The following is an 11,880-nucleotide window of genomic DNA, read 5'->3' as shown; positions in this document are numbered from 1 at the left end:
GAAAAAAATGTCCTATAATGCTTAACTTAGTTTGCTTTGTGCTTTGTGAAAATCCTTTGGTTTTCTTTCAAAAAAAGAAAAAAAAAAAAAGAAAAGTTCAAATGTATGAGAAAATGAATGCAAGTGAAATGGTGTGAGAAGTTTAAAAGAAAGAGGAGACCATCTATTGAAGGAAAACATAAAGAGGCTTTTCCACCTATAACTTTAAGCATTGTACTCGACAAATAGATTTAACCTCTTTTCGGAGACCCTGGTCTTCCTGCCCGGCACAACTTGTCATGATTTTTCCTCTTCTTAGATATCATGGACGTGTAGATTGACATCTACCAGCTCTTCAAAGTTTCTAGTTAATCAGGTTGTGGGTATATGGTTCGCTGGTCCGATATGTATAGTATAGAGCACTCACAAAATATAGTATTAACAAGCTAAAAGATAACAACACTATATAGAGGGTTTAAATGTGTGTATTACAACAAAAGTATAATTTTACGATGTTTTAGTACAACAGTTGTGGAAGAGCTTAGACTGTATATGCCTGTTGAATTGTGTTGATGTCGAGTCCCTTCCTCCTTACCACTGATTCTACGTGACCCTTCAATGTATGGAGTTCTCTTAAGCTGCATTAACACACATCATTAATAACTGCCATTTCTTTCCATGATAATATCTTGTTTTTTGTCATTATGGACAACATACCTTGTGATTTGAGCTCTTCTTTTGGCTTCTTCAGCCATATCACCATAACCATGGAACATTTTGGTATTAGGTGGGTGAAGGCCGTGAAGTGTCCTCTGTGCAGTAGCCCATTGGAGCTCTCGTGCTTCTTTGCCAAAATCCTTCTGCCTCGTGAATGCAACCTGCGAAAAGGGAGAAATCCATCAACCACAGAAAGAACCAATTACATCAGATATAATAGAACGGATCAGCAAGAAACTGCAAAACCAATTGAATTCATACCTTTTTCTCAATAACAAGATCCCAGGCCCTCCCGCTGATAGCGTAACGGATCATGAACTTCAGAATATCAAGAGGGAAGTAGAAGACGATGTTATACAGCCAAATCACACCAGCCCAGCCCCATCCGATGCCTTCTATCGCAGCGAAAGCCCAGTTTGCATGTACTGCAATTACCGTAGCAATCTGCAAAATCATGAAAACATAAAGACTTGAACGAGAATTTCATTCTTTTTTCCCCTGTTTTCCTTCATTCATTTAAATTTCAATATAAGAAAGGAAGAATCTTCACCAGCTGAGCAACCAAGAAAGCTGCCACAAGCAAAATCCCAGGACGCTCGACAAAAGACCAACTACATGACCGCGTCACAAAGATAAGGGCCTGGCTAATAGTGCTAACTTGCAGGTATACGCTGAGGCAAGCATCTTGATGTCATCTCTTTCTGTTTGCTTAAGGCTGTGAACCCCAAATGTATGCTACAGTTAAGAATGCAGAAGCAATTGTTCAAAGCTAACAATTTTGAGTAAAAGGTAAAAAATCACATTAAATAACTTATATTCACTTAGCTAACAATTTCGTTGCTATGCTCGATAATATAAGCAAGTTTGAATATATAATACTTTCAAAAATGTTAGCGATTTCAGATTCTACTTACTGGAAAGAAATCAGTTTTATATGCTGCCCAGAAGAAGATAACTGTCATTATCGCCATGTAAGTACCGAGAATTACTCCAGTGGCAAAGATCTCAGCCAGCTTCCAGCTGTCCGGTAGAGGAGAAGGTTTTACTCTATCTTTTGATATCGTCATTATGGTACCTGATATACTGATAAGTTAGAAAAGAAAACATGTATCTAGCCTGGCTCAACCAAATGAAAATATGCAATCTTGGAGAAGTGAACACGAACCATCATTAAGTATTGCAATAATCAGCACCATGAAAGGAGGAAAGTCGAACTGCCAAATGAGAGCTAGTAGCATGAAACCAAGCTATCACAATAAAATCAAGTGTGAGGTGATTAGAACCTCTTAACTTACTGATATTAACTACAGCCCCTCAAACTAAAAGAAATGTTCTGCACAGAGATAACTAGTTACTTACCACGACACGAATGGTGATAGAAACAGCGTAAATCTGTAGAAACACAAAACAATGAAAGTTTACAAACTTAACACTAGTTGAGCTGCTATTTGGCTATATAGAAGTGATTTCACCTGCGTCACCTAATATTAAGAACCAGATATTACCGTGTAGTTTTTCATTCTTTGGAAAATAGCTCGACTTGTCAACACGGCACTAATAATAACACTAAGACCAGGCTCAGTTAGTACAATGTCAGAAGCACTACGAGCTGCATCAGTCGAATCCGCTACAGCAATACCAATGTCAGCCTTTTTAAGAGCAGGAGCATCGTTCACTCCATCACCAGTCATTCCACATATGTGCTTCCTAGCTTGCAGGTGTTTTACGATCTCATACTTATGTTCTGAATCAAACACAAGAAATCCAATCAAAATGAACACCAAAAAGGAACAAGAAATATACACCCAATTAAATAGCTGTAATGACAACAGTACCTGGAAAAACACCAGCAAAACCATCTGCTTTCTCTATCAGTTCATCAACCGGTAAAGCTGCAACAGATTCATCCTCGCTCTGACCTAGCAATGCAGATGAGGGGTACATGTTGGTCCCCATTCCCAGACGGCGGCCAGTTTCTTTCCCAATGGCCAGTTGATCACCTAATAATAATTGAAAGAGAAACTGAATCTCTGCGAGAAGGGATGGAAACAGAAAATACTTGGGCAAAACAGAAACCCACCTGTGATCATTTTGACACTAACCCCAAGTTCTAGAGCCCGCTTAATGGTCTCAGCGCTGTCGTGTCTAGGTGGATCAAAGAGTGGCAAGAGGCCGACAAACTTCCATGGAGAACCCATGCTCTCTTTCCTACCTTCTGGGACTTCTTGGTATGCTACTCCGAGTGACCTTAAGCCTCGTTCTGCAAATCTATCAATCGCTGCATGGACTCTACGCTCTATGTCCGGTTTATTGTTTGCAAGATTCAAAATCTGATCATCAAAAATATTGGCCACATTAACAACAAAAGCCGTTAAGAATGTGCAAATAACCAAAAAACACAAAAAGTGGTACCTGCTCTGGTGCACCTTTGCAGACCCGATGCATTTTACCTTCATTGTCAATGTATGTAAGCGCTGTTCGTTTGTCAACGGGGTTAAATGGGAGAAAGTGCACTTCTTGAATGCCAGCACGCGCCTTTTAGTGAATTAGATCAAATCAGAAACACTAATAAACAAATACTCAAAGAGAAACTATTTGGTCAAGTTTATGAAGAAACACAGCAAAGTCCAACATTAGCAAACACACCTCCTTTGGGTCAGCCAGCATCCCAACAATAGCTGTGTCTATAGCATCTTGATTTTCAGTCCGAGATGCTCGAGCAGCCATCAGAATAACAGTATCTTGAGTTACTCCTTTAGTGAAAACCTGGATATATATGATAAAGCACAAGTAGTCAGATGAAGAACCCACTGCCTTCCTCAAGTAGAAATACGTTTCACCACAAAACCTATAGATATATGACCTCAACAAGATTCTTATCAACACTGAGCTTGTTCAACGTCAGAGTTCCAGTCTTGTCACTGCAGAGCACGTCCATGCCAGCCATTTCCTCTATTGCTGTCATTCTCTTTGTAATAGCTCCCTGCAGAACAAAATTCACCTGGAGAGTGAGTCTCTAGTTAGACAGAGTTAGGCATTCACTTAGAGAGTGAATGTCCTATATAGTTGTTTCGAGACAAGTTCTGGGTAAGGCTGGCGCACGAGTGGGTAAAGTTTATGCATTGAACCACTGTGTTGCCTGGTTACATCCAAGAGAAATTGCAGAAGTCAATTTCGGGGTGTGTTGCGAACCTGCTCAGCTAAACGATGGGAACCAATGGCCATTGTCACCGAGAGCACTGTTGGCATGGCGATTGGAATTCCTCCAATTAGAAGAACCAGAAGATTGTCAATTCCTGGACGATAATCCCTATTTTATACTAGGTACATGATGATAACCTCTATTATCATCCCAACAATAATTGAGCAGATACAGAAGTTTCCGATTGTCGTCAAGACCTGAGAATTAAACAAGAAAAGGACGTATCAGCTCAATATCATCAGTCGAAGTAAAAAAAATGTAAGGAGTTGAAAGAATATCCAAAAATTTCTGTACAACAATTCACTCACCTTTTGGAAGTGACCAATTTGGTTTGTAGAATCTACAAGATGAGCAGCCTTTCCGAAGAAAGTATGAACACCAGTTGCAATCACAATTGCTCCCTTGCTTGCAGGTAGAACCAGAATAAACACCATCACCTGGCCCTTTTGTAACAGGTAAGGACTCCCCAGTAAGTGCAGACTGCAATGCCCAAGCAGTCACTTCATAAACACATCAATCATGTTGCATTCCATCAATTCAGAAAATAAAATCTCAGTAAACCCACCTGGTCAATTTTCAATGGATCTCCGTCAAGTAGACGTGCATCTGCAGGAACTATATCCCCAAGCTTAATACTAATTACATCACCAGGAACAAGAATAGATGCGTCCTCTTCATTCCACTTTCCATCCCGGAGAACCTACATATGTTTCATTTCAGCAACTCAAATCCTTCTCATTTGACTCGAAATTAAATCATCAAAAAGATGATCCAACAAAAAATAAAAAATTTCAAAAACAAAAACAACTTAAACAAGTTAGCAAATGGGCTATATACTCCAATATGATATCTTAGCTTTCGGTGCTAGCTGAGCCATGAGAGCAGCAGCGGCATTTCCTGCACTATTCTCCTCGACAAAGCTGATTGTCGAGTTAATGACAAGAAGAATAATGATTCCAACAAAGTCCTGCCAATCTGGAGGTTTTCCCTGCAAAATCAAACAGCAAACACTTCACTAAAAAACTATCCAAAGATTACTTTAATTAAAAAAAAAAAAACTAAATGAAAGGCTGATCGAACAGTAGTACTACTTACTCCTCCAATTGCAACAGCTATAGCAACTATTGCAGCAATCTCCATTACCCATGATAATGGATTCCACATAAACCCCAAGAACTTCAAGAACTTGCTCTCCTGAAATATCGAACCAAAAAAGTGTGGGTATTCAAAATGAACATCTTTTGCTCAGAAAAATCTGAAAAAGAAAAGAAAACTAACCTTTTTTCTTCAAGTTTGTTGTAACCAAAAATGGTTACTCTTTCTTGAGCCTCTTCAGACACTAATCCTTCTCTAGTACACCTTAGATTTCCAAATACTTCTTCAATGGGTATATTCTCCTGCATTTACAAAAGAAAAATCAGAGAAGAACCTTTTAAAAGAAAAACCCATAACAACAAACGACAACACATACTAAAATACCTCAGAAACAAAAAACAGTGAGAGATTGAAGAACATTTCAAGTAGAGATCCATGATCCGTACCAAATCTGCAGCTTCTTTCAATAGAGCCTCAAGGACTTCTTCATCCTTGTCTCCCATCTCTCTATGGGTACCCTTCTTCCTCTCTATCTCTCTGTTTGTAAACCCCTTCTCTGGTCTAAGTTACTCTCTGTTTATCTTTCTTCTCCGTTTATTACAGAACTAAATAACAACGCAAACAGAAGATGATGAGGAGAAAGAAACAAGGTTCTGGGATCTAGCAGACTGAAGAAGAAAAAGGGTGCTTTAAAGAGAACGTTGCGGTGCCATATTTAGAAGAGGGAGACATACGAAGAAAGATGAAATTTTCCCGAAGCGGGAAAAAACGGATTCCAATTTGAGTTTTATATTTTAGCTTGGAATTTCATTCGACGTACGGACACGTGTCCAAATGAAATTTCCTTGAAGCAACCTTAAATTTTTCTTTTTTGAAGCAGCAACCTTAAATGTGATCGGTGGGTTTTATGAATTTTCAAATTTTAATATTTTATTTTATTTATTTTTCTTTTTTCTTTCCTTTCGGCTTTTAGCTGCTTTTATCAAGTCGTTCATTTTCTTTGCTTGTAAGAACATCAAGGGGTCCGTTTGGCAAGCCACTATTAACAATGCATGTAATTGCCAATTACATGTAGTTGCATGTAATTGACATGCATTGTTGCATGTCATGTAACAATGCATGACAATGCAACTACATGTAGTTTAATGTTTGGTGTTTGACACGAAAATAAGATGAATGTAATACAACAATGCATTTTTAACTTTAAAATCTAATTATAATAGAAATAAAAATTATAAATATAAACAATATTAAAAAATAAATTATCTTTTAATAACAACTAAAGTTATAAAAATAATTTTTTTAAAAACAATAACAATACAAAATTAAATAAGAAAATTAAAATTAAAAGAAATTAAAATTAAATAAAGAAATTAACAATTTTAAAAATAAAATAAAATAAAACATTTGCTAAAATTTAAATAAAATAATAATGAAAATTAAAAATACAAAATAATACAATACTAAAGGAAAAAATTTTAAAATAAAAAAACAATTAAATCAATTAATTAATTAAAACTGAACATTAAATAAAGAAAATATAATAATATTAAAATAATGAAATTGAAAAATAATATAAAAAGAAAACAAAATAATTATAATAATTAAAAAAAAAAGAAACCAAAAAAATAAATAATTAAAGTTGAACTAATATAAAAAAGAAAAATTATAATAAAATTTTTTTTATTATAATAAATTAGTAAATAAAATAATAATAAAAAAAAAGTTATCAAAAAAAATTAAAACTAAATAGTTAATAGTCAACAAATAAAGTTTAAAAAAGAATATAATGAAAATATATCTGATTCTGCAAATAAAATAAACGGTCAACATTTGTCAACGGTGTAGTTGGAGGAGGTAATAGAGGGCCGCTTTCAATGCACACCTCAAGAAGAGGTTATTCAAAGTAGCCCTTTGGAGGTAGTAGGAACTACGTTGCTATGTCGTGTAGTTGGATCCATGCCAACACCATACATTTGAATGCATCCCTTGACTATTCCCTTTGACTGCACTACACCCTCCAACTACCTCCGATTTAAGCGTGCCAAACAGACCCAAGTGTATTTAGTTTTTATTGTCAATTTACCTTATTTATTTATTTATTTTCTTATTTATTTATTTATTTATTTGTCTTTGTAAGATAAAATGTAACTTATTCTTTTATCTTATTTAACCTTTTAAAAAAAAAATTATTTATGCTGCTATTGATTCTATTTGGACGTCTGAACTCTGAGTCTTCAGTAAAAATTCTAATCAAAAACAAAGAATAAAATAAAATAAATAAGAACAAAACAGGCCGGATAAATTAAACTCGATTAAATTTTTAACTGGGGCGAGGATATTTACTTTAACCATTTCATGAGGGCATTTCGACAAACAAATCAGACTGTAAAATCCAGCTACAATCTTAATGCGTTAAGAATATATACCACCACCCAGACCCAAATTAGTTTTACACAAGAAAAACAGTCAGAACCTTATATATTTGTGTATTGGGTTGCACTTTCTTCAAGGAAAAGGACATCCACTTTTTGTTAAAGAAGCAGCAGCTTAGGAGATAAGAAATAGCCATTTCTGGTTCACCTAGTTAAAGACCCATAAAAAGTCACTAGCTAGCTTTTTATTGATTTAGCAAACTTTACACTCTTTATAGCAAACCTTACATTATTAAAAAAGAGTCACTAGTTGGAGGTTTCCAAATGTACATAGTAATATTTATGAGCTTAAACCAACCACCACCACTCTGATGATCTTTCTTATATTCATGATGAAACTGAATTTATTAAAGAAATTATGAAACTTCTAAAAAAATATAATTAGTAATCAGTAATTCATCACTTGGTTTGAAACAAAGTGTGATATTAGTCTGTTTTGTGTAGGTTCTAAAACTAGTGATAGTGGTTGTTGGTCTTTTTTTATAGAATGTCGTGTGTGGTTTGTGCAACTACAAAGATGATGCATGAGGAGGTGATTCAGGTAAACGAGTGGTTCGATTATAAACGTGTTACTAGCCCTCTTTGTAGATATTCCCACTAGCTTATTCGTGTTGTTTATTTTTCTCTTTCTAACCAGGGATATGGGGTGTTTATGTTTGAAATGCTTGCACACTTTGCATTAACTAAGGTCCAGAAAGCCTTTGTAACATAGAAATTAAACAAAGTAAATCTAGCTGAAACAGAGGGCAGATCACCACTTACAATTAATGGGGAACATCTCTTATAATTCCAGATCATGGCAGGGCGAGGAGCAACTCAACCATCTCTGCCTCAATAGAGAGCCTGAAAGATTTGTTCAAAAAAATCACAAGGTACCAACAAATGTAAGGGATTACTTCGTAAGGAAATCCACTTGGATGTAGTAGAATGAACTTTTCTAGTGTGAGCTTACGTTTCTCGACTTCCTCTTAAGCAGAAGGTTTCAAGCCTTCACATAATCAGTGTATACATCCTTGTATTTTTCCTTAAGAATTATGCTTTACATTTTTCGGGCTAACTTGATTTCTTGTCAATATGATGTACCTTCTGATAGTCATGCTGCTTCATGTTAAATTACTTATTTTTTTCAGTCAAACTAAATAAGTGCACTTGTTAAAAAGTCTAATTCAGGTATATTTAATTTAATCTTGATTTGGAGCATTTTTCCTGGACCCAGTGAGGGGCTTAAGAACCTATCTAGAAAAATCATCGGTTAGGGCTCATAAATTGGATGAGTCATTGAAAAATTGAAATCAAATGCATTTTATGCATTACATTACTTATTTTTAATTACCACTTTCTTTTAAGGGAAAGCTCCTCCATTTTTAAAAGAAGAAGCAGATTTGCAAGTAAGAAAAAGCTATTTCTAGTTAAAGACAGACTCATACAGACCCATAGAAGGTCACTAGCTTGGCTTTTTATTTGGCAAACCTTACATTAAAAAGTCAGAAGGTATCAAAATGTACACATGATATTTATGAGCTTAAACCAACCACAACCACTCTGATCTTCTTATATTCATTCATGAAACTTGACTAGATAAAATTGTCTTTATTCGAATTTATTAAAGAAAAATTAAACTAGTGTGGGGTGAAAATTAAATTAGTAACTGGGAGCTTTAGGTTTTGGGCTCTGGCCTGAAACTAGTGATAGTGGTTCGTGGTCTTCTTTATGAAATGTCGTGTGTGGTGTGTAATCAACAAAGTAAGTCTATCTGAAACAGAGGGCAGATAACTACTTACAATTAATAGGGAACATCTCTTATGATTCCAAATCATGGCAAAGAGAGGAGCAACTCAACCATATCTGCCTCAATAGAGAGCCTGAAAGATTTGTTGAGAAAAATCGCAAGTTATCAACACATGTAAGAGATTACTTTGTAAGGCAAGTCACTTAAAGTAAGGCAAGTCACTTAAATCATGAATAAGTTGAACGAACTTTTCTAGTGTGAGCTTACGTTTCTCGACTTCTTCTTAAGCAAGGTTTCTGGCCTTCCCATAATCAGTGTATACTTCCTTTAGAGTTATATGATTTACAGTTTTTCGAGCTGTCTTGATTTCTTGTCGATACAATGTACCTTCTTCTGATAGTCATGCTGCTTCACGTTAAACTTCGATGATTGACATTGTGGGAGACTCTATAGCAGAGCACATATTTCCCATGAAGGTTGTGGTTCCTCTTACACAACATTTTGATTTGGTCTCCTCCAAAGACCTGACTGGACCCATTCCATAAGTTTCCCTCCAAAGAATTTTTTTTTTCGCCTTTCAAGAAAAAGTAATCAATGCACCAGTAATCATTACAAGAACAAAATCCATCTTCAAAGTGATGAAAGCATCTACGATCTCTAACCACAATCTTCCGTTTAAAAACCTTAGAAACAAGTTTAATTGCAGAATGGCAGTCACTACAAATACGAATATTCTTCACGATGCGAAGAACTGAGCCTGGTTCTTTGCTAATAAACCCAAATGCAACAGCCAATTTTTCACTGTGATAACCAACTACAGTTTCTTTTTCCTCTTCTTCAACATCAAACACAACCCCCTTTGTCTCTGGTGCATATCCAAGTTTCTTTATCTCTGTAACCATCTCCTCCCACACTGAGTAAATTTTACCTGTCTTATCATGGGACCTGTCTCCGGCAACAAATTCATAAACAATGCCATCAACCTCAATTGAACTGCACCCAGGAACACGTTTAATTCTTCTCCTTCTCATAGTTCTCTGAATTTCTTCTACACAGTTTCCTTTACTTGACACTGCATAAATGTTTGAAAGGAGAACATAACGCCCATCATGTCCTGGATCAGACTCAAGTATGTAATTCCCGACTCTTTCTCCCATTTCGGCATTGCTGTGAGTCCTGCATGCACTGAGAAGGGCACCCCATATGACATTATCTGGAGTTACTGGCATGGTATTTATGAATTTCTCAGCTTCTTCCAACAAACCTGCACGACCAAGAAGATCAACCATGCACGTATAATGATCCAGCTCCGGTTTGATGCCATGAACCTCAACCATTGAATTGAAGTAATCAAAACCTTTTTCAACTGAACCCATGTGGCTACAAGAACATAATACTGCTAGATAGGAAATATGATCTGGTGTGATTCTCGCACTCTTCATTTTCTCAAAAATCCGAATTGATTCTTCATTATACCCATTGTATGCCAACCCTGATATTGCAGCTGTGTAAGTGGATATATTTTTCTCCTCTGAAGAATCAAATACTTGCATAGCCAGACTAATATTACCACATTTCGCATACATATCAATCAAAGCTGCAGAAAGTATCGAATCCATCTTTATACTGTTCTTCTTAATGTAGGAATGAACCCAACTTCCATGATCAGAAGCTCCTAATTGTGCACAAGCAGAAAGAACACTCACCAAAACTGCAAAATTCGGTTCCAAATCCAACGACTGCATCTCCCTAAACAAGGCCAGAGCTTCTCTTGGATAACCATTTTGACAATACCCAGATATCATCACAGCCCAGCTAACAACATTCCTTTTCGTCATCTCATCAAAAAGACGTCGCGCCTCATCTAAATAACTTGCTCGAACAAGACCACCCATCAAACTATTCCAAGAAACCTCATTTCTTTCAGGCATTTTTTCAAAAACACCCACTGCTTCTAAAATATCTCCATTTCTTAAATACCCACTAATCAATGAGTTCCACGTTACAATATCTCTTTGAGTACATTCATCAAATACTTTTTCGGCATCATCTAATTTACCACACACTGAATAAAACTGAATCATTGAATTACAGACACACACATCAAAATGAGAACACCTCTTAATCACCCCACCATGAAACTGCAAACCTAAATCAAAACCAACAAACTTCGCACAACACTGGAAAAGAAAAGTATAAGTAAAATTATTGGGAGATAAATCATATTCACCCATTCTACGAAGTAGTGCAACAGAATTAGAGACAGCATCAGAACGAACCGACCGAGCAAGCCCACGAATCACAGTATTGAAGAGAAAAATTGTTGGTTGTACAGGGGTTCGGAGAAGGAGTAGAAGCGCGTCATCGATATCGCCAGTAGGATGAAGTGCAGAAAAAGAAATAACTGGTCGAAGAGATGGTTGAGGATAAGGTAAACCATTTACGATGAGACGAGCATGGGTTTGTTTGAATTCTGCCATTGATTTACATTTATGAAAGATAAGTTGAAGGAGAAGGTATTGTGATTATTAGGTTTCAGGTATTTCAACGCCAGTAGGGAAAGAAAAAAAATGGCGCCAAAAGTGTGTATTAGTCTGGAGTTTGGAGGGAGTGATAATAATAATGTAACGTTTAGTCAGGGCAACTCCGAATCTCCTATGAAGAAAAAGTCATCTAAATCTTTGGGACGGTCCACATTTTATTCACCAAAAAGTACCGTTATG

At 36.1% G+C, this 11,880-nt stretch overlaps 1 protein-coding gene and 1 pseudogene across 1 annotated transcript; both read right to left on the bottom strand.

Moving 5' to 3' along the window:
* Positions 1 to 417: 417 nt before the first annotated feature.
* On the bottom strand, positions 418 to 9,517 carry LOC113317959 (annotated as a pseudogene).
* A 50-nt stretch (positions 9,518 to 9,567) lies between these two features.
* Positions 9,568 to 11,637, bottom strand: LOC113315367 (pentatricopeptide repeat-containing protein At5g66520-like). Its single transcript, XM_026563658.1, has one exon. It carries the CDS (start codon positions 11,635 to 11,637, stop codon positions 9,568 to 9,570), a length of 2,070 nt encoding a protein of 689 aa, XP_026419443.1.
* Between the last annotated feature and the right edge of the window lie 243 nt (positions 11,638 to 11,880).

The sequence above is a fragment of the Papaver somniferum genome, chromosome 10 (assembly GCF_003573695.1).
Source record: "Papaver somniferum cultivar HN1 chromosome 10, ASM357369v1, whole genome shotgun sequence".
In the NCBI taxonomy this organism is placed as follows: Eukaryota; Viridiplantae; Streptophyta; class Magnoliopsida; order Ranunculales; family Papaveraceae; genus Papaver; species Papaver somniferum.
The sequence above is the reverse complement of the archived record's forward strand: the minus strand, read 5'-3'. Positions and strand labels throughout refer to the sequence as shown.